Source organism: Pseudophryne corroboree, chromosome 5, assembly GCF_028390025.1.
Source record: "Pseudophryne corroboree isolate aPseCor3 chromosome 5, aPseCor3.hap2, whole genome shotgun sequence".
Taxonomy (NCBI): Eukaryota; Metazoa; Chordata; class Amphibia; order Anura; family Myobatrachidae; genus Pseudophryne; species Pseudophryne corroboree.
Window position 1 is genome coordinate 235,883,992 of NC_086448.1, and position 22,059 is coordinate 235,906,050.

The 22,059-nt window shown below is 37.1% G+C and overlaps 1 protein-coding gene across 4 annotated transcripts in view; it reads right to left on the reverse strand.

Moving 5' to 3' along the window:
- SATB1 (SATB homeobox 1) overlaps positions 1-22,059 on the reverse strand; it is a 322,502-nt gene that overhangs the window by 116,029 nt on the left and 184,414 nt on the right. For 2 of the 4 annotated variants that reach the window (XM_063922187.1, XM_063922186.1), the window contains exons 3-9: positions 19,356-19,532; positions 18,571-18,697; positions 17,731-17,854; positions 14,975-15,031; positions 13,406-13,456; positions 10,911-11,022; positions 4,279-4,733 (exon numbers count right to left, since the gene is read on the reverse strand). In XM_063922187.1, the coding sequence (XP_063778257.1) occupies positions 4,279-4,733; positions 10,911-11,022; positions 13,406-13,456; positions 14,975-15,031; positions 17,731-17,854; positions 18,571-18,697; positions 19,356-19,532 (1,103 nt within the window). The remainder of the gene's footprint in view (positions 1-4,278; positions 4,734-10,910; positions 11,023-13,405; positions 13,457-14,974; positions 15,032-17,730; positions 17,855-18,570; positions 18,698-19,355; positions 19,533-22,059) is intronic. The other 2 variants (XM_063922188.1, XM_063922189.1) reach the window with 2 other exon arrangements.

Here is a 22,059-nt window from a genome sequence, read left to right on the forward strand (position 1 = left end):
TGCAATATTTCATTGTTCACCAAATGTTGAATGTTCTTTAACTACTGAATTGGTATTCTGTAACTCAGTGACATGAAATTAATATTTGGTGACTGGCGTTTTATATATTTTGCCTGACTGGTACAGCTACCTATTAGTAGCTGAGGATAGTAAACTAAAAGATTAGTGTAGTAGATTAATACAAACAAGTATTACTTTTTGAGTAGGGTTTAAGGGTTACAGATTACAGTACAATTGTCTAATAGTGGACTTATTCTTTAAGAATATATTTTTACGATTGATGGTCAACTATAAACTATATGACCAGTAAAATGGTGTCATAAATTAATTGAACTAAATAAATCAAATCAAGGGAGAAAACCAAAAAAAAAGTATAAAATGACAAATAATAATTAAAAAAAAAATGACATAATCAAATATTCTGAGCCTGATCCAGAGATGGATGCAGTGTCGATATAATATGCAGCGGAGAGATTATTTGCTACTGCACATGCGTATCAGTCGCATCTGATGTCTGCATCTTTGTACACAGGCAATGGATCTTAGACGCCTCCACTGGGCATCTCTATACAAATCCCAGTGGCTGCGACATTTGCATATTTTTGCAAAGGTGCTGTGTAGTGACTTTTAGCTGAGAAGGCATTTGCGTACATTTCTGAAACAGGCCCTTTTGAGAATCAAATATGTACGTATGTTGGTTTTCAAGCTTTTGGAGCATTACTAAGTAACTGCATCTGTTTTTTTAAATCAAATTTTGAATTCATATAACTAGTTCCAGATACAGGAAGAAATCAGTGAAATCATTTCAGAAGTGAATGAAATAAGCATCTGCACACCAATCCGGAGTGTGAAAGGTGCTATAAGTCTGGAATCAACTTTAGGGTAGCATGAGCTCATTTTTTATGAAAAAAAAGCACTGCATATAGCCATTATGGGGTAATTCAATTGTCAGTGAAGTGGGCGAATTACTGTTTGTGCAGCATCTAAATTTCGTCAACGACAGACCTATTCTCATTCTTCGATCGGCCGATTTGCCCACCTGTTTGCCCAAAAGTGCTCACTAGCCTATGCGGTAGTACAGACTTTGAGCAAAAATCCTGTTGCCATAAGATGCAGTGGGTGTCATGCAAATTCGGCCAAACAAAATGCTCATCGGCAATTGAATACCCCCCTATATGAGAACATTAAATGATGTGCTTATTGTGAGTAATTAATTTGTCATAATATTTCTGACCAATATGTTTAATAATAAAAAGGTGTTTTCAACTTTCATAAAACTTTATCTTGATTTATGCCATGCTGCAACTTTTATTTAACACTTTTATTGCTTCGATCTGTGACTTTCAGCAAGGTATATTTATCATCAGAGTTGTTTAATGTCATTGCCAATGGATAACACATGGCTTAGCTGTGCTCTCTGCATTAGGTACAACTGAACCTGAACCCGTAAAGAAATGTCAATGTTTGCGCAAGTCAATGATTTAAATCAGTGGTGTCCAACCTGGTCTCCCAGGACTACTTGCTGTACTCCCAGGACTACTTGCTGTGACAAGTAGTCCTGGGAGTACAGCATAATAGTAGAACCATAACAGCGCCGCAACTAGGGGCAGGTAGGGGTATATTCAATTGCAGTTGAAAGCTGCCGTCTGTCGGAAAGACGGCAGTTTTCGACTTTTTTAGGTCGGAAGGGGTTTCGACCTATTCAATACACCGGGAATAGCCGCCGGTCCGCGTGCTTCTGTCAGAAACGGGGCCAAATCTGACAGGTTTTGGCCCCATTTCCGACCACCTCAATCTGACTTTAAAAAAAGCCGGATTGAGATCAGGGAGCTGAGAGGAGGAGACGGGGAAGAGCAGCGAGGAGACAGGGGAGAGCAGCGGCTATAGCAGCGTAGCAGGAGGATGGGGCACCGCCGCCGCTCATGGCAGCGTCCACCCGGCTCCAGCAAGCGAGGTCCTGCTGCTCTCCCCCGTCTCCCCGCTACTCTTCACTGTCTCCTCCTCTCAGCTCCCTCATCTCATTCCGACTTTTTTTTAAAGCCCATCACGATCACCTATCGTAGCACAGATAGTGTTTGCAAATACTTTGTCCTCCTACAAGCTCAACACTCCATTCAAAAAGACTGTGGTAGACTTTACAATCAATCTAAAATCCTCACAGCAAAGCACTGCTGGACAACCTGGGGATTTTAGATTGATTGTAAAGGCTGCCACAGTCTGAATGAATCAAGGGCTGAACAAATCACATGACCATGTAGGAGCAGTTGTATGCTGTGTGCGTGCACCCATTCCCAGGTCCTGCCGGCCACTGTCAGCGTCAGCAGGGTAGTGTGTGCTGGACGCAGAGTTTGGTAAATATATTTTTGGTTTTATTGCCATTCCAAGCCTGGTCTGTCTCTCCTCTCACTCTCTCTCTACCTCACCCCTCTCTCTCTCCCATATCTCTCTCTCTCCCCCTCATCTCTCCCTCACCCTCTCTCCCTCATTTCCCTCTCTCTCCCTCATCCCTCTCAGCCATGTCTCCCTCACCCCTCTCTTATATCTCTCTCCCCCACCCCTCACTCTCTCCCTCCCTCACCCTCTCTTATCTCTCCCTCTCCTCTTTCCTCTCTCTGATCTCTCTCTCTCTCAACCTCTCTCTCTCCCTCTGCTCTCTCCTCTTTCTTCCCTCCCATCTCTCCCCTCTCTCTCTCTCCTGTCTACCATCTCTCTCTCTACTCTCGACCATCTGTCTCTCTCTCATCTCTCTACTCTCCCCCTAACCCCTCTCTCCCTCTTCTCTCTTTCTCCTTCCCTCCCTCTCCACTGTGGGACAGCATAATCTTAATGAGGGATATTACTGTGCAGTGTAATGAAAATAAGGTTGTAATACCATGTATCGTAGGTTGACTTTTTTGTTTACTTTATTTTATTTATTTGTTTGGGGGGGGGGATTCGGGGGACGGGGGGGGGGGGAGGAAGGGGCAAATTACCGACTTGCCTCTGGTGCTGAAAATCCTAGGTTTGGCCCTGACCATGATAACAAAATGAAAAAGCATATGTGAACTATAGATCTTTTTATAAATTGGAATACAGTATGTGGAAAATAGAATTAATTCTATTTTTGGATCATGTTTTTAAAAGCTTGTTGATGTCACATTTAGTGCTATTATATATAGTGGCACCTAAACATTTTATCTAATAGGAATTAGATTATTTACAAGTGTACTGCTTTCAGCAGGGTTTTTATTTTTTGCAAGAGAACAAAATAGAAGGAGGATACTCTTGTTTGGGGCACACTTGATGTAAACCTTACTTATTTACATTATAACTTTTACTAATCTTTACTTTCAAATGTAGGGGGTAAAAAAACAGAAATGGGATGCCAGGGGTACCCAGACCCAGGTGGAATATAATTGAGAACCACTGAAGTCCTATCAACATGAAATATTTATTTAGAAGGGAAGCAGTGACTAAAAATAGTAAAAAAATTTTTTTACTTAAGATGCAAACACCCTCCATTTTGACATCTGATTCACATGACTTTCCAAATGTGCTGTGCATGTGGCATATTGTGACCCTACTGGCTGCACACACAGCACACTAACAACAGTAACAATAAGTATTGGGAACACTGATCCTGATGCCAGCAAATCTGCACTATCCCTATACAGCCACACAACCCAAATTGTACAAGGCAGGATTTATAGATACTACCACGATGCATTTAAGAATGTAACACTTTTCTATTCTCTTTAATCATTAATAGTGCAAAACATACTATATATATATATATATATATATATATATATATATATATATATATTACAATTCTGCTATGAAACTATAAATCAAAGCTTAGATATCCCGATGGAATGTATAAATGGCTGAATGGAAAAGTTGCCTTTTAAATGTACAATAGAGTGTGCAGCAATAGAATTAACTAAAATTACACTGTATGGAGAGCATGAAAAAATATGAAGCTGGTTCTAGATGGTTGGTATTCAAGAATTACTCTGCAACAACAAGTTCTATGGTTTCCTTTATAGCTCAGAATCTTTACAAATACTTCTAAAATCCTGACATATACTGCCCAATCATACACTACTTCCAAAACATTCAGTTTTTCTATCCATTTATCCAACAGAAAAATGCCCCACAACCGGATATGAAGTTGCATCTCCAAGAAAACAATCACTACATCCCTGCTCTCAATTGTTAGACCTTCGTCAATACCGTAAATATTACTAAACATTTCACAAAACAAAAGGAGAACAAAATATTATACAGCGTATTTACCTGAGTTCGGTTGAAAGCCACACGTGCAAACACTGCCTGCGAAATTCCTGCTCGTTTCAATTCATCACGTACCCACTGATAGATATCGGAAGACACCTCTGTGTTGGGCGAGACTTGTTGCTCCAAAGGCTTGTTGATTGATCTACTGACGGGAGGAGGGTGGTTCAAGTACTGTTGGTTTAAGGACTGCTGGGCTAAAAGTCTATTCACTGCGTATTGCTGGTTCAATAATTGAGCCATCACCAGCTGCTGATTTACTAACTGAGGGCTGATGGGAGTAGATACAAGTCCTGGATGCAAGTTGGGAAGCGGCGTCCGCACAGCCGGCTGACTGCTAAGAGAAAGCTGTCCTGGGGATGAAGGCTTTTCAGGAGTATTACCCGGACCGGGCTGTTGACCAAAGTTCACATGATTTGTATTTTGTTGTGATAATTCAGTCAGATCTTCCATATCAACTGCAAAGAACAGATAAATAAGAATATCTAAAGTCTATTACAAATAATCACATGACATTAAAGTGTATTGAGGGAATTCAATTATTTGCTGTATATTAAAAAAAAAAGCTTTTTCACGTTCTGGCCAATGTTTTTCTTGGGCAATTCAATAAATGCTCCTTTTTTTGCAGAACAATTTACGTCGTTATGTGCGAAAAACACATGGATCCGGAATAAATTTGCAAAAAAATAAAAAAAATTCCAGATAGTGGCAGCTATCGGGGATATTTGAATTACCCTCAGGGGATTGATTAATTTACCACAGCGATGAGCGTGGCTCCATCTATAATTGAATTGTATTTCCAACTGCATAGAGTAAGTCGCTAGCGAAGTACTAAATTACATATTAGAACCACCAGTCTTCTAGACTTATAGAATAACCCATAGTTAATGCTTCTTAGTCCCATGAAACAAAATAGAAGCAGCTTTGTAAAATTATACTAAGGCTATGGATAATTATAGTATAAATGATACACAAGCCATCCTAGTGACATATGACTTTGGACATGATCAACGTATTATGCTACCTTATACTGGCCAAAAAATCTGACATAAACGTGTCATCTGGCACACTAGAATATATATTTTTTATTAGCTATGGGGTCATTGAATTAATACAACACTGACCTTGTATCTGAAAAGTTCAAATAGCTGATGAGCCAGTTTCAAAATAGATTTTGGCATTGAGCAGCATGTCTGATTAATTCTGCTTTGGGATAGTTCTGGAGGCAAAGTTTAACCCTTATTAAATTAAAAATCTCTCTATAAACACACAATGTTTTCATGCATTCAGATTTCAGTTGGCACAAAAGAATGTACACAATCCTAATCTGGATTACACATCAAAAGAGATTACTTGTAGTTCCATGGTGCATTGTAATATGGGTTCATCAATATCATATACATTATCCTATGCAAGTTATGGTCATATCTGGGCAGATGAGTATTATAATCTGATTGACATTTATATAGTAAGAATAACTGTTATGTTAACAATTCTTGATCACAATCAAGTTTACTTAAAAGTTTAAATTATAGAGCAATATTGTGTGTTTTTAATCGTGCGGCATTTATAAGGCAATTGTTATAAATGTTCCATTACTTAACTGTAGCATTCCCAATGCATGTACACAGTCAAGTAGGTAGAGTAATTTTAACTGTATATAGGCCCTCATTCCGAGTTGATCGGTCGCAAGGCGAATTTAGCAAAGTTACACACGCTAAGCCTACGCCTACTGGGAGTGTATCTTAGCTTCTTAAAATTGCGACCGATGTAATCGCAATATTGCGATTACAAACTACTGAGCAGTTTCTGAGTAACTTCAACCTTACTCTGCCTGTGCGATCAGTTCAGTGCTTGTCGTTCCTGGTTTGACGTCACAAACACACCCAGCGTTCGCCCAGACACTCCCCCGTTTCTCCAGCCACTCCTGCGTTTTTTCCGGAAACGGTAGCGTTTTCAACCACACACCCATAAAACGCCGTGTTTCCGCCCAGTAACACCCATTTCCTGTCAATCACATTACGATCGCCGGAGCGATGAAAAAGCCGTGAGTAAAAATACTATCTTCATTGTTAAATTACTTGGCGCAGTCGCAGTGCGAATATTGCGCATGCGTACTAAGCGGATTTTCATTGCGATGCGATGAAAAATACCGACCGATCAACTCGGAATGAGGGCCATAGTGCCTTCCTTCAGTCAAAATACCAAATGAATGTTGCTGCATGCTGAACAAGTTGGTTGTGTTAAAGATTTCATTTAATTTATAATTGCACAGTGTAGACATTGGACACACCTAATCACAGTTTGTACAGCATTGGTTGTAAAATTAATATATGTAATACTCAAGGCAATTTTTCCAATGCTGAGAGATGGAAAGGACGCTGTATACTAATAAAGATCCAATTTGCAACTTCAGAATAACCTAGGAATTAGTGACGTGAAAGAGCCTTTCAACAAGTTTTTGGGGGCATTGTGTCTTAACATTTTGCAAAGGTTACAATAAAAGTGAAATCAAATATAATGAAAATTCACACAGTAAAACACTGATGTTCATATCAATACAACATTATAGATACAAACTATGACAGCTAGGAAAAAAGTACAAGGCTATAGTAAAACACTTAAAGTCCAGTTTAAGAAAGTCATTATGGGGTATATGCAATTAGCGGCGAATCGTGGCAATTTTTCGCCCGTTTTTTAATTCGACACAATTCGACCGTCGAATTCCGGCAAGTGGGTGCCGGAATTCAACATATTCAATAAAAAACGGATTCGACAGTCCCGCTGTCGAAAAACAGCCAATTTGACGGATTTTGATCCGATTTTTACAAAAACGGAAAAAAACGGTAAAAAACCCGAAAAAAACTGCGTGGGGTCCCCCCTCCAAAGCATAACCAGCCTCGGGCTCTTCGAGCCGATCCTGGTTCTAAAAATCCGGGGGGAAAAATGACAGGGGATCCCCCGTATTTTTAAAACCAGCACCGGGCTCTGCGCCTGGTGCTGGTGCAAAAAATACGGGGGGGAAAAAGAGTAGGGGTCCCCCATATTTTTTACACCAGCATCGGGCTCCACTAGCTGGACAGATAATGCCACAGCCGGGGGTCACTTTTATACAGCGCCCTGCGGCCGTGGCATTAAATATCCAACTAGTCACCCCTGGCCGGGGTACCCTGGGGGAGTGGGGACCCCTTCAATCAAGGGGTGTCCCCCCCCAGCCACCCAAGGGCCAGGGGTGAAGCCCGAGGCTGTCCCCCCCATCCAAGGGCTGCGGATGGGGGGATGATAGCCTTGAGAAATTTGAAAGAATATTGTTTTTCCAGTAGTACTACAAGTCCCAGCAAGTCTCCCCCGCAAGCTGGTACTTGGAGTACCAGCATCCGGGAGAAAAACGGGCCCGCTGGTACCTGTAGTTCTACTGGGAAAAAAATACCCAAATAAAAACAGAAGACACACACATACTTACCTATGTTCACACGCCGACCTCTGTCCACTTGTCCAAGTAGAATCCACGGTGTACCTGTGAAAAAAATTATACTCACCTCAATCCAGTGTCCGGATCTTTTAAAATAATCCTCGTACTTGGCAAAAAAAAAAAAACGAACACCCGGACCTCACCGCTGACGCAAAGTTCCCACCATTGAATATAATGGAGAGGCTTTGCGATGCGCTGTCTGACAGCTCAGACGCGCATAGCCAATCAGCAGAGTGCCAGGACGTTGCGCTCGCTGATTGGCTGAAGAGACCTTTCTGTGACAGCAGTCACGGGGGGGGTCTCTGCATTCGGGGAAAGGGGTCCCATGTGTAAACATGGGACCCCTTTCAGTCCGTTTGGTCCGGGTTTTCGTTTTTTTTTTTTGCCAAGTACGTGGATTATAATCTGGACACTGGATCAGGTGAGTATAATTTTATTCACAGGTACACGTGGATTCTACTTGGACAAGTGGACAGAGGTCGGCGTGTGAACATAGGTAAGTATGTATGTGTCGACATGTGTGAAATAAAGTTTTACTATCACGGTGTGCGTGTCCTGTTTTTATTTGGGTATTTTTTTCCCAGTAGAACTACAGGTAACAGCGGGCCGATTTTTCTCCCGCATGCTGGTACTTGTGGTTCTCCAAGTACCAGCTTGCGGGGGAGGCTTGCTGGGACTTGTAGTACTACTGGAAAAAACAATATTCTTTCAAATTTCTCAAGGCTATCAGCCCCCCATCCGCAGCCCTTGGATGGGGGGGGACAGCCTCGGGCTTCACCCCTGGCCCTTGGGTGGCTGGGGGGGACCCCTTGATTGAAGGGGTCCCCACTCCCCCAAGGTACCCCGGCCAGGGGTGACTAGTTGGATATTTAATGCCACGGCCACAGGGCGCTGTATAAAAGTGACCCCCGGCTGTGGCATTATCTGTCCAGCTAGTGGAGCCCGATGCTGGTATAAAAAATACGGGGGACTCCTACTCTTTTTGTCCCCCGTATTTTTTGCACCAGCACCAGGCGCAGAGCCCGGTGCTGGTTTTAAAAATACGGGGGATCCCCTGTCATTTTTCCCCCCGGATTTTTAGAACCAGGACCGGCTCGAAGAGCCCGAGGCTGGTTATGCTTTGGAGGGGGGACCCCACACAATTTTTTTCTGATTTTTACCATTCCATTTAAAAAAAAAAATAATAATAATAATAATATTTTTTAAAATATATAAATAATACTTGTGCCTCCAAAATAGACAAACCAAGTACCTAATCCCTTCTAATATAAATAGATATGCTATTACCAATAAAAAAACACACAAAAAAACATGTTTTTAAAAATTTTTATTAGATTCCGCCACCAAAGTGTGGCGGATTGAAAATGACAAATTTACTGTCTAAAAGCACTGTTGTCGAATTTCCAAACTTCAATTGAATATACTTTTGGCGAATTGCCGCATTTGTACCATTGCAGAAATGTCGAATTTGACAAATGTCGAATTTCAAAAAGCCGAATTTGGAAAGTCCGTTTTTTTGACGGAAAGGACTGAATTGCATTGTCGATTATTTTTTTTGGGCGAAAAATGTCCCGTTTTTCGACATTTTCGGGAATTCGACCGCAATTGCATATACCCCTATGTGTCATAAAAGAGAGTACAGGCCAGGCTAGGGAGCATACTCCTACAGAATACCATTTCATTTAAAGGGTGAGTTTGGCTATATGGATTACTTTCATTGGGTTAAGTATGATTTGTCGACGGTCGGAATGCCGGCTGTCAGTATACCAACAACGGCATCCCAGCCGTCACTATGCCGGCAGCAGGGGGGAGTGCAAAAAGTCCCAGTGCAGGCTCGCTACGCTTGCCACGATGTAGGCTCAGTGGCTTGCTACGCTGGCCACAGGTTCTATTCGCGCTCTATGGGTATTGTGGACACTCAGGTGTGGGAATAGCCCCTGTGAGCGAGGATTCCAGCTTGCGGCATTGTCAGCTGTTGGGATCCCGACTGCCGGCATATTAACTGCATCCCCTTTCATTGCTATAGTATTAGAAACAGCCAAAATTTCAGTACTTTAATGTTTGCCAAACAACTGGAAAGGCAACACTGAAATAGAGTGCTTAGACAAAGAGTACTATAATTTACATGCCACAGCAAGAAACATCTATTAAATACATGTATAATCCAAAAATAAGCCATGGCTGACAAATGTGTTTTACAAAGTACATGTTTAGCACTAAACGCATTTTTATGGAAAAACTCACAAAACTTTTTTGGGGAAATTCAATTGTGCCCGATAATTGAATTCCTGCTTTATGTACTACATTTCAAGGAAGTAAAGCTACTGGTTACATCTACACCTCAATTCATCATTAAATTTGGTGTGACTAAGCCACACTACTATCTAAAGCGGAGAACATTTATGTTCACTTTAAATTGACTGTAGAACAGGGGTGTGATTGGAAGAACCAATGAGAAGTAGCAATATCTAAGATTACAGCATCTCATTGGTCCCTCTCTTTCAAAAACATCATGGTTTTACAAGTGAGGTTATGGCTGTACGGACCAGTCTCCTAAGCAGCAGAGTGAGTTCAGAGATATAATCGTCTGCTCCCTCCCTTAATGATAAGTACAGCTTTAATGGGCACCTGAAATAAATATAAATATTTATATATATATATATATATATATACATATCATATACGGACAGGCGGCACTCAGATGTAGAAAGACTTAAGACGCAGGTAAATTAGATCAATTTATTTTGTCAGTTTAATTCGTCGGGAAATTTAATATCCTGACGACTAATTAAATTTCGAAACGTTGATCTCATTTACCTGCGTCTGAAGTCTTTCTACATCTGAGTGCCGCCTGTCCGTATATACTATGTTGGACCTCGATGTAGGTTCCTAGGAGGGCACCAGAGTCATTTGAACTGCCGATCGTGAGTGCTGATTATACACTTGTTTATAAATAAATATATATATATATATATATATATATATATATGGCCAACCATATGCAATCAGTCATTTGGTCTACTACAGAAGTACAAAGATACCCAGGACTATTTCTATAATAATTCCCTGGTATTTATTCCTACTTGGGCATCTGAATTAACCTAATTGTAGATAACCACAGCGTACGTGGGAATGATTCTTTCTACAAGTATCTTGTACTTACCCATCATATCTCTTGTCTTCTTGAAATGTTTATACCACCTTCCAAATTCTTGACATTTTGCTGCTGAGACATTTGCATAGTAAGTGCTGTTCACAATGGAAGAAATCATACTCTACACACAAAAAGAAAAGGAAAACCAATTGAAGCTAATAACATAAAAAATGTCAATGACAGCTTTTCAGAGTCACAATAAACAAACTTCCACAAAGAAAAAACTGCCACATACAATATGTGACACACAACTTTGGCAGTGTACAGACAAGCAGAGGTACAGTAGATATGCAGATAGGATGGTTTCCAGTACCGTAAGAATACAGGCCATCATAAACAAATATACTTAAGGTGATCAATGTCTTGTAATGTATAGCCAGCATAATTTCATTTAAATATTATGGGGGAGATTCAAATGTTTGAAAAGTCAGTTGGGAGTCTGTTTTTTCCTATCTAATAGACAGGAAAAAACAGACACCCAACCGACTTTTCAAACATTTGAATCTCCCCCTATGAGTGAGATTCATGGAAAAACAAAGTATTCTATCAAAATACATACAGGCGAGTTTGTGTATTAAATAAGCTACAACAATAAACCAGTTTGTTTCACCATAATATATACCATTTATATCAATACAAGGGGAATTTACTTTTTAGTTATTTTTGTATTTTTATAACAAGAAAATACACTGCATCAAGAATCAGTACCCCAAATGTACTAACAATTTAAGACAGTAGGAAATTACATTTTAAATCAAGCAACAGAGTCATTTATAGCATTGACCGTCCATAAAACTGATGCACAGATAAAAGTGCTGTAAGCCAGCGAAACCTGACAATTATTTTAGTATTTAAAATGAACTAGACAAAGGACAGGTTTTGTTTGGTTAAGAAGTGGTAAAGTTACAGATTTACACAGTTAAACTGGCCATAGAGTGCTCGACCACTTGATCTGACCGAAGGGGATGAGGGGATGCAATGACTGAATGATACCCTGTATCTCCATATCCTGCATGATATATGGGCACGATCCTCCCTCTACTGAATGGAATCAGCTGAATGACGGTCGGGATGATCGGACATATTTGATAACCAAACATCCCGACCATTTTTCAGCCGTTTTCATGCTTTGACTGATTATCACACTGAATGATAAATGTTCAGTACTCTTGTGCACCATCCAGATCTGAATGATTATAATCATTCAGTGTATGGCCAGTATTACTCATTTTCGTAACTGGCTTCTAGTATAAGATAAAGAGTGGGTTTTATAACAGGAGTATTGGTCATAGAGATAAATATATATTTAGGGTAATGGAGGAAGCTCATACATTACAAAAGAAGAAATGCAAAATGCACAACTTCCATAATATCAGCCAAGTTTGCTATTTTATTTATTATGCTGTGTATGAAACTTGATAGTTTCATATCCTAATCATTTATGTGTAGCAATTAAAATACCTTAATCCATAATATGCATTACAACATTTGCAATTTCCTTTCTACTTTATGTTGTGAAAAAATACAGATACGGCATCTTTTATTAGTGGAGGGTCTTTCTCAGATTCTTTTTAAATCCCCCCACACCCCACACCCCCTTAACTGTAATAGACGTACTGTTCTTGTTTCTCATGAGTGAGTGCAATCTAGTCAGGAATCCAAAAAAGGGACAGTCATAAATAGCCCATTGCTATCTTACTCTAATGAGATTAGAGATACCATTTAAATTGTTTAAAGGGCACATTCTGTGCAATAGGTGAATTTAAGAATAATTACATGGAATTTGTCCAGGACCAGTTGATAAACTGGTGGAAGAGTTTGCATGAAAATTACAACTGATTCAACCCAAGCAGCCAAATTGTATTTGTTGTTTTTTTGTATGTGTTTTTTTTAATACTGCTCAGCAAGCGAAATAATTAAACAAAAAACAAACATAAAAAACAAACATATTTACAAATCTGGTTTACTAGTGTTTAAAGATTTCAAGCTCTATAAAGTAGAGAGGGCATCGACAAACAACTTATTTACACAATTATCTAAATACGATTAAACAGCTGATGGACAAATATTAAACTCGAAAATGTATAGTCATTTCAGCTTAATGTAATCCTCTCTCTGTAAACACCCAAGATGATTTTTTCCCAACCAGAACAGTCCTGACATCTCATAAGCCTAAGGGTGAATAGCAAGAGATTGTTTTCGATAGTTATAAATATTCAGGAGACATGCAGACCATCTGCTTTCATAATACAGGTAAAGAAAGGCTGAAATGGAGAACACTTTGCAAAATGGTTCTTAGCAAAGTCTTCTTCCCTCCCAAAAATTTAAAGACAGATGTCAAACCTGTTTAAACAGTGTAATCTGGACATAACTAAAAGCAATATTTCTCCTCTATCACAGACTTCCATGCTTTTTCCATCTGTGGGGCTACGCATTTCTACAGCATATACATATTAATTTATACTGGAAAATTATATGGATCTGTAAAACCAAAATTTTAGTACCTTGCATGTAAAATTTTGACAGCTTGGCGCAATACATCTAAAAATATTGTCCTAAAAGACAAACATTAGAAAATATATATTTACTAACCCACATATATGCTTGTAAACGGCTTAGTTTGCATTACATGCATGCCTAGCTTTGACAACAATATGCCACAATTGTACTTTCCCCAGTATAACCTCTGTAATTCTCCAACACATGTAGAAGCAATATGACAAAAATAATGCGTACTAGTTAAACTGATATCATGGGGCATATTCAGGTCATGGGCCATATTTGGTACACTACAATCGGAGGTCAAGCAGATGCAAAATGCCAAGAGAACAAATTATTTATCTCCATTGATTCATTATAATGCACACTTTGGCAGTTATGGCTAACTAACAGGTGTAAGCCAAACCGTACTGTTCTAAAATTTGTTAAATCATTTAAACTAACTAATTTACAGGACTACTTACTAAGGACTACGTGGCACATCACTTATCACACATTCTTTAAGAGATTTTTTTTATTACATTACATATCAATTCAATGTGTAAAATATTTGAAGTTTATTATTGCATAGAAATCTGCAACAGTATCTAATGTAATGAAAAGACAATGAAAGACACGCCCATCTGCAGATTACCTTTAGCACATATCTACCTACTTCAGAAGTGAATGCTGTTTATTTAAACCACTGGTGGAAAATGCATTGTTCAGTAAACTGCACCTAAACATACATTTACACTGACAAACATAAATAGCTACCACCATTAATTATACTGGTGATGGAGAGGAGTAGACTATAATTGTAAAATACCAAAGCAAACATTATTTTAATTAATGTTATAAAATGAGGCTTAGCAAGTAGAAGGGAACATTTTAACTGACTCATGTGCAAAACTTTTCCCATGATTACAGCCAGGTGGAAAAATGAAAAAAAAAAACAACAACAAAAAAAACACACATATAAAAAAGAAGCATTGCTACTATGTGCTAACCCCTGACCCGTGAATAACCTAGGATGAGTTTTATAAATAAAAAGGCAATAGTGTTTAAGAATTTATACTAATCAATAGTTGCAAATAAAAAGGATTAACCGTGGAGATCTGATGCAAAAGATTGAAGGAATTTTATTTATTTTATTTATAGTCATTTAATAGTGTACGTATAGCAGTATTTAAATAAAGATTAAAAAAAATCATATGTGTGTGTGTGTGTGTGTGTGTGTGTGTGTGTGTGTGTGTGTGTATCTGTGTGTGTGTAGTATCAACATACAGCATAAAATAATACTAGTAAAATGCTATGAATAAATAAGGATTACATAATCTAACTTAATGTGATTTAGTATGCCAACAAAGTTTGTGCTCAATTTGCTTGCTGGTATTGTGACCCAGTATTCTGTAATATTCCATTGCCCTATTGTTTTATGAAATGCACTGTAATTTTCCTACCATTAAAGCTTTCCAGTTAACAGAAATATGATACTAATGTATTGTCAAGTGAATGTATAGATTACTATACGAATAGATGGAGACAATAGGTTATTCAGCACAGATGTATCACTAAGTATCTCTTCAACTCACATGGTGTGCAAGTATCTGTGCTGCGGTTGCAAACCTGGAGAACAATCCTGTATCCATCTGAAAGCAATACCATAAAGGAAATGCAACTGAAAAAAGATTCAGCAGCACTGTAATACATAGCCACAAAACAATCAACGTGATGTTATTAATAAGCCCCGGTATCAAAATAAATAAATAAATAAATAAATAGATACATAAATAAATAAATAATAAGATCTCTTAATATATCCATTACTTGTACTTGGCCAGCAAAAACTATAGCATTGTACCAACATATTGTTAATGATCTGAGAGCAGAAATTATTTTATATATATAGAGAGAGAGAGAGAGAGAGAGATGCCCCCCCAAAAAAGTATAAGTCATACCAATGACTCTTGGAATACCTTGATAGTTACATCTACTTTTTTTTAATAATACCATTCAATGTCCACAATACATAGCTTGAGGATACTTATACTGTGGATTAGCAAGTTTTTAATTGTGGATTGTTTTTTTCCCAGTTTTTTTGGTTTTAACTGACAAGCTTATAATTCTTAAAGAAAAAAAAACATGAGAACATTTTCCTTGACTAATGTTAAAATTAAAATTCAATGCATTAAAAATTAAGTTATTTTTTTTTAAAAACCCCATAATATTGTTTTATTGCAAAATAAACAAACAAAAAATAAACTTAAATACACCAGGTAAACTTTCTCTGATTTACAGCCCCTTAAGCCCGCGCCAACTTCTAATATTAGTCATGTTGGTTGCAGTAAACTATAACTGGTTTAGAAAAAAATTAAAATTCATCAAAATTAGTATTCATATATAGCAAAAGAAATAATAATAAATACATAATTGCGTAATTGTCTCTCCGCAAATGGGGGGACATAGGGTGCTTGTTGGGTAAGGCACGCAAAAGAAAAAAAAAAGCTATTTTTTTATTTAAAATACTGGCCAAACATATATTTCCATGGTTCAAATTAGAATTAATCTTCAGTAGTGCTAATTAAAAATTGTCCCAGATTGTGAAAATATCAAAAAAAATTTCAGCTAAAGAACACCTTCATTGCTTTCAAAAACTAATGTCTGAAAATTCTGAGAGGCATTCTGTAAAAAAAGACCAATCAACTAGCTCAGTCATTTACCTAAATATTATGATCAAAAGAATTCTTTAATTATGAAAAATATTAATGAAAGCATATTCAAAGACTATCTAAAGAGTCCACAATTTGCATACCCCATTAAAATACAGTTCAATACACAAGAGCGATAATAATAAGAACATTTTTTTTTTTTTTGGCCATATGAATGGTAAGAAATGGATTTTACCTGCTCATAATCAGGTAAAGCGGATACTACTCTTTCAAATATCAACTGTTATTTATTATCAGCTGTTGCCTTTTCAAAATTTACTTTGTTGTTGTACAATTATTTAAAAATGTACCCAACTGTGGGTATCATTAGGAAAAAAGCCCACAAACTTGTGCAGATACAAATGTGACATATCTGTAAATGTCTAAATGGAAGAGTTTGCAACCAGTGAAAAGGATTTTGATTATATCCAGTCCAAAAATTATTGAACAGAAGCCACAAGACTGAAGGAATAGACAAATAATGGCGCAACACTGCAACTGGTCAAACAATTTCATATCACATACAATACACCTGTGTGGAGAAACACAGTTGTCAATAGACAGTTTTTGCTTCTGCACATTTTGTACATTGTGACTACTTATATAACCAAATGAAATACAGAAAAAGAGGAGGAAAAGGGAAAAAAATAAACAAACAAAAATCTGCCTTGAAATAGTTAGGGTCTAAAGTGATCACGGGTCTCCAATTTAATGTTCCAAAAGTGGGTAGGATTTGTATCACAGTTCTAAATACCAACACTAAACGTTCGTTGTGTTCATGTGAGAGTGAAAATATACAACCATACACCGCGTGCTTTAGTAGCCTTACAAACATACTTCTAGTGCCAAGGCACCGTGGCACCACATTGTTGACTGAAGACTGTAGACCCACAGGCTCAGATAAATACTATATAATGGTTTTACTAGAGTACAAGGATGTATTACTGCAATTTTTTTTTAAATAAGTAAATAAAGATTTTTTTAGTAAATATCAAATAAATAGCACAGGGATTAAAAAAGCATACGCTTTCAAATGTGCAGTTAGAATGAACATACTGTATGCGAACAAATCCTAAAAACAGAATAAGCAATCTACGCTTATCCAACAAAAGAGGATTAGAAAAGTGAGCAACTATTTCGTTGTGGCAAAACAGTGTCACTATTAGGGCAAATGTGAACCTGCTGATAACCACCTCTAAATCATTCAAGATCAGTATTTAAAACACCAGATTTCAATGGTTTAATTGTATTACTAGAATATTTTAATTAGATTATATGACAGGACACTAATTGTGTTGCTTGTAATTATTCTGAGTCCCATGGGGAATTTTTTTCTCACCTTCTTTTTTTTTAAGAAGCATGCATAATTCATTGTTTGGGTGTAGGCTGCTGTAAAAGACATTTTCCTACTATTGTAGACAGCATGAAATACTAAAGTGTACAGTAGCAATTACATCACAATGCTGGAGCAGAATGGCAGGTGAAATCCAGCATGAGATGTGATGTGTTGGGAACCGCTGTACACTGTGTAGAACAATTCCTAGAGGTGACAAAAACCTGAATACAATTACTGAGGTCATGCCAGTTACCGGACTGTTAACAACACCATATTATTATTCAATAGTGTTAAAGCCTAATACCTGTGACAGAGGGCACTCCTTAGCTAGAGAACTCTGGTTCATATCTTTCAGTAAGTCCTTCAGAGCATTTCGTACTGTAATATGGGACCATTGTTCGGGAGGTAAGTCTTCAAGTTTAGGGCAACTATTAGAGACAGATTAAAGAAGGGATTATTACAAGATTGCATCCTGCTGCAGAACATTCCTTTAAGACAGACAGATTTCATTTTGCGCATCAAGCAGATGCATCTGGAGATTGCTCTCCGTCTCCTGATTGTTCCGATTAGTTAATTACTTTATACAACACATCTGCTGTATTGATGCATGAATTATACATCAGCTGCATGTGGCGACTATTTTGGCATGTTACTTCTACCTTCCTGCTCTGATGCGCTTGGTGAAACAATTTAAGGTGCAATGCCTCCTCACAAGTGATCATGAGAAATAGGCTTAAGATATTTTTTTCTCTTAAATCGCCGTTGGAGAGAAAAAAAAAAAAATTCACATACCAGATTATATTAAGAAGGGTGAAGTCACTCTTTCACAGAACGTACCCAGATGGCATGGTACAGGATATGCAAAATATTTTTTCTGTTAAGTACATTTGATGTAAAATACCTATTTGTAATGCATGTATTGAATTAATTTACTAAAGATAATACAGTATATATAGAAAGATTAAAATGTATATCAGACATAAGTGACAATAGCGTTTTAGTTTTTCTCTTTTTTTTTTTTTTAAACTTTGTTTTAACAACATGCAGTGATACCATTTCATGGCACCAAAATCAAAGTAATCTGGGAATGAAACATCTACTGCTGTTCAGGAAGAAAGCAGTTTTGATTCACGTTATGACTCACCTGTGTAGCTGTATTTTCAGTGTGACCACATGAAACACGTCTTGAAGCATATCTGCGACTGTTGCATCAGGAGCATCTGTCACACAGGAGAGTGGAACTGGATTCCATTTACCAACCTGAATTAGCCCTGTGCCCCAGGGACAAAGTAAAAGCCACAATTAGTGATGGGGTAAAGAAAATAAAATGAAAAGAAGCCAAAGATGATAATAATGGGAAGGATGAGAAACATTCTATATCAACTGGGACATATATTTTGTGCAGAAAACCAGAATATCAATTAAACTTGACGAGAAGAACAAAAACATTGACAAAAAATAAAATTTATAAAACTGCAATAAAAAAAAAAACATGAACAGTATGCTGCAGGACTTGCTTAAACAAGCAATACTATGCAAATATTTCCAAATAATGAATTTAGACGAACTGAGCTACGATGATTTCACACTTAAACGTTTAAGATAATAACATTGTGAAAACAGAAAAGGAAACAAATCTAGGTATTCAGTCAGAAATGCAAATTGACTCTCATCATTCCATCTGCTCAAATATGCTCAGCATTTCTTCCTAGATTCTCAGTGGACCATATTATTAAGGTCAATGGGCATGCTAATGATTCAGTGATAACATCTGAAGTCCCTTACAACTAGCCATATTATTTACAAATTAGTAGGTAAAAAAAGTTAACTGGTTTGTGTTTTATACTCATTAAAAAAAAGGCATGACAAGAAAATGTAATATCAGCGAGCATTATTTTATACTTTTCCCGATACAACTTTACTATTTACCTTTGGCCTGGGCAGCTGCACTGTGAGAATATCCAAGCGACAGCAGAGCCATTTCAATCAACTGGTTGAAAAGCATGTCCTTCCTAACCAATACAAATTCTGCATGTTCTTCTTTGCAATCGTACTCAATAAAATTTTCATAATGCTCCACTACACAGAAAACTGGAAGCATATTTCCTAGGAATATCAAAAATACACAAAGATACATAACTAATCTGCAAACAGCCAGTATCAGTAAATATACACACCCACGCATATTATTTATATACATATATATATATACACACACATATACACATACATACACACACATTCGTTTAAAAAAATTACTTAAGAGTAAAGTGTACAGAAAATGATTATTGCTTCCATGAGCAAAAGAATCATAATTGTGCAAGAAGTGTACAAGCATGGCATGTAAGCCTTCAGTAGATAAATACATCTAGATTTGATATAGATGTTGTACATACGTGATATTAAGGTTGGTAATTAGATTCTCAAAACTTTGATGTTTATAAAAAAAAATGTAAAAGTTTCCTATCTTCTAAATAACACTTTAGCAATCTGATAATAAAATATTAGTTGTCATTACTGTCATAACAGTGTATATTAAATGTTAAAATGAGTAGTCATCATTTTAAGACCAATACAAATGTGCTATTTAATTAAATTATATCAATTTTAATGCTTACATTTCATTGCAAAAATAATTTCATTAAGGCATTTCATCTATTTGTGAGTTAAAACTTAATTCTGCAACACCAATGTCTACTTCAGTTTTAAAGTAGCAGGGAATTTACTCTACAGTTAGGCAATCCTGACAGTATAAAGTTAGACCGTCTTGAAAATGATGACAAGTTGGTTTACATTGCCAGGACACAACCAAAACCAGTGGTCATTGCATTGTATGATTTATGTACACACTCTTCTTTACCTCATCAACATCTTACTTACAGTATATGTGTTCCAATCGCATGCCAAAATATTACACAGCATCAAGTAGCTGTAGGGGTAAATCTCATTCTACTTTCTTATGTGTGTGTGTGTGTTTCATGGGAAAATGTGTATGATTGACTTTATGACTATGTGTGTATATTACAGTTTATCATAAATAATTACAGACTAGTCAAACAGGCTGCAAAAAATACCAGAATAAATCAGTACATATTATTTGAAACCGCTTATATCACAAACACGACACACACACACATATAAATAAAAAAACACAAGAATGCAATCTGATCCTCACTATACTGATGTATTGTAGTCCAATTTGGTATTGAGTTGGTTAAGATCTGGTACATTCTTTTACAATGTAGGAAGCCTATAGCTTCTCTCTTCTGAAGGAGTAGGGAAGTGGGGATTCCTCTGTCTTTGAAGTGGGTGAGGGGAGCTCAATTTATTATGTGAACTCTCCTTGTGACCTTATGCAAGTCACTCATTTGTTCTTTTCTGGCACAGAGGAGTAGATTGCAATCTATTCAATGCAAAATTTCCTAGCGCTTGAAATCTGTTACATAAAGCACTGTTATGTAGAAAAAATATATATATCCATGCAATTATATCTTTACTTTCTGAACTGACTTTCAATGTGCGCATTTTAATTATCAGGCATATCGCACATAAAAGGTAAATTAGTTATGAGATTGTCTTATTTCCATGAAAAGACTTCTAAAACATGATGGCAAAATGGTATCAATTTGCATATTATGTTATATATTTTGTATAGAATGTTTGCATGTCATCGGCACGCAATGACAAGTGTTGTCATTGCTCAAGTGATCAACATTATACAGCACCACTGTCACGTAACTGCTTCCATCTGACCTAATACTTGGCCCAGCTTCTCAGAGCAGAAACTTACAACTGTCCAGTATCAAAAAAAAAAAGAGGAAAGCTTTGGTCAGTGCTAAAAATATAAGATGATTCCAACCTGAAGGCACTGCTAAAGCTTTTGCTGAACATTTATGAGTCTATGTAAACAACAAGTCTGCAAAAGGAGCACTGAAGTCTGTAGAATCCTTGTCTAAAACTGTCCTGGTATTAAAGTTTACTGTGCAAATAACACATAGTACAAGAGACAGCTGAAATCTCCTATTTAGGAATTTATAGAACTTATAGGTTTGCAGGCGTCAGAATGTCCTTTTATACAGCCTCGCCAAAGCTTCTTAGCACAGTATCAATGAACTCACTTTGAAAAGCCATAATAAATGATATTTTTTTATGCTTGTTCTACCCTGACTTTCTTAAGATGCATACATTCTTGGCAAACAATCAATAAATAGGGTAATCATGAACAGAGGCCAAAGAATTTGCTGAACTGCTGTTTTTCCATTTTAATAGATAGAGATCTAACAATACCAACTGCTGTGTCTGTTCATTTTAGGATCAATATATGCTTTGTTTTCGCCAAACTGAATGCAAAATGAATGATTGTATGATAAATGTTACACATGAATACAATGAAATTCCACTGCCTTCAACTATGTACTTGAAATTCTCAGTTATTTGAAAATAATACAGATTGTAATTCAAAAAGAAACATCTACACAAGAGACCATACCTACTTTTTAAATAACCACGTCTTTAATTTTCTTTGTCATGCTTATTAGCTGCTAGCATTATCGGCTTTATAAAGTCCAAAATCTTTTTGTTTGTTCGATAGTGTTTAGATTAAGGGAAAAAAATTAAAAAAAGAAATAAATAT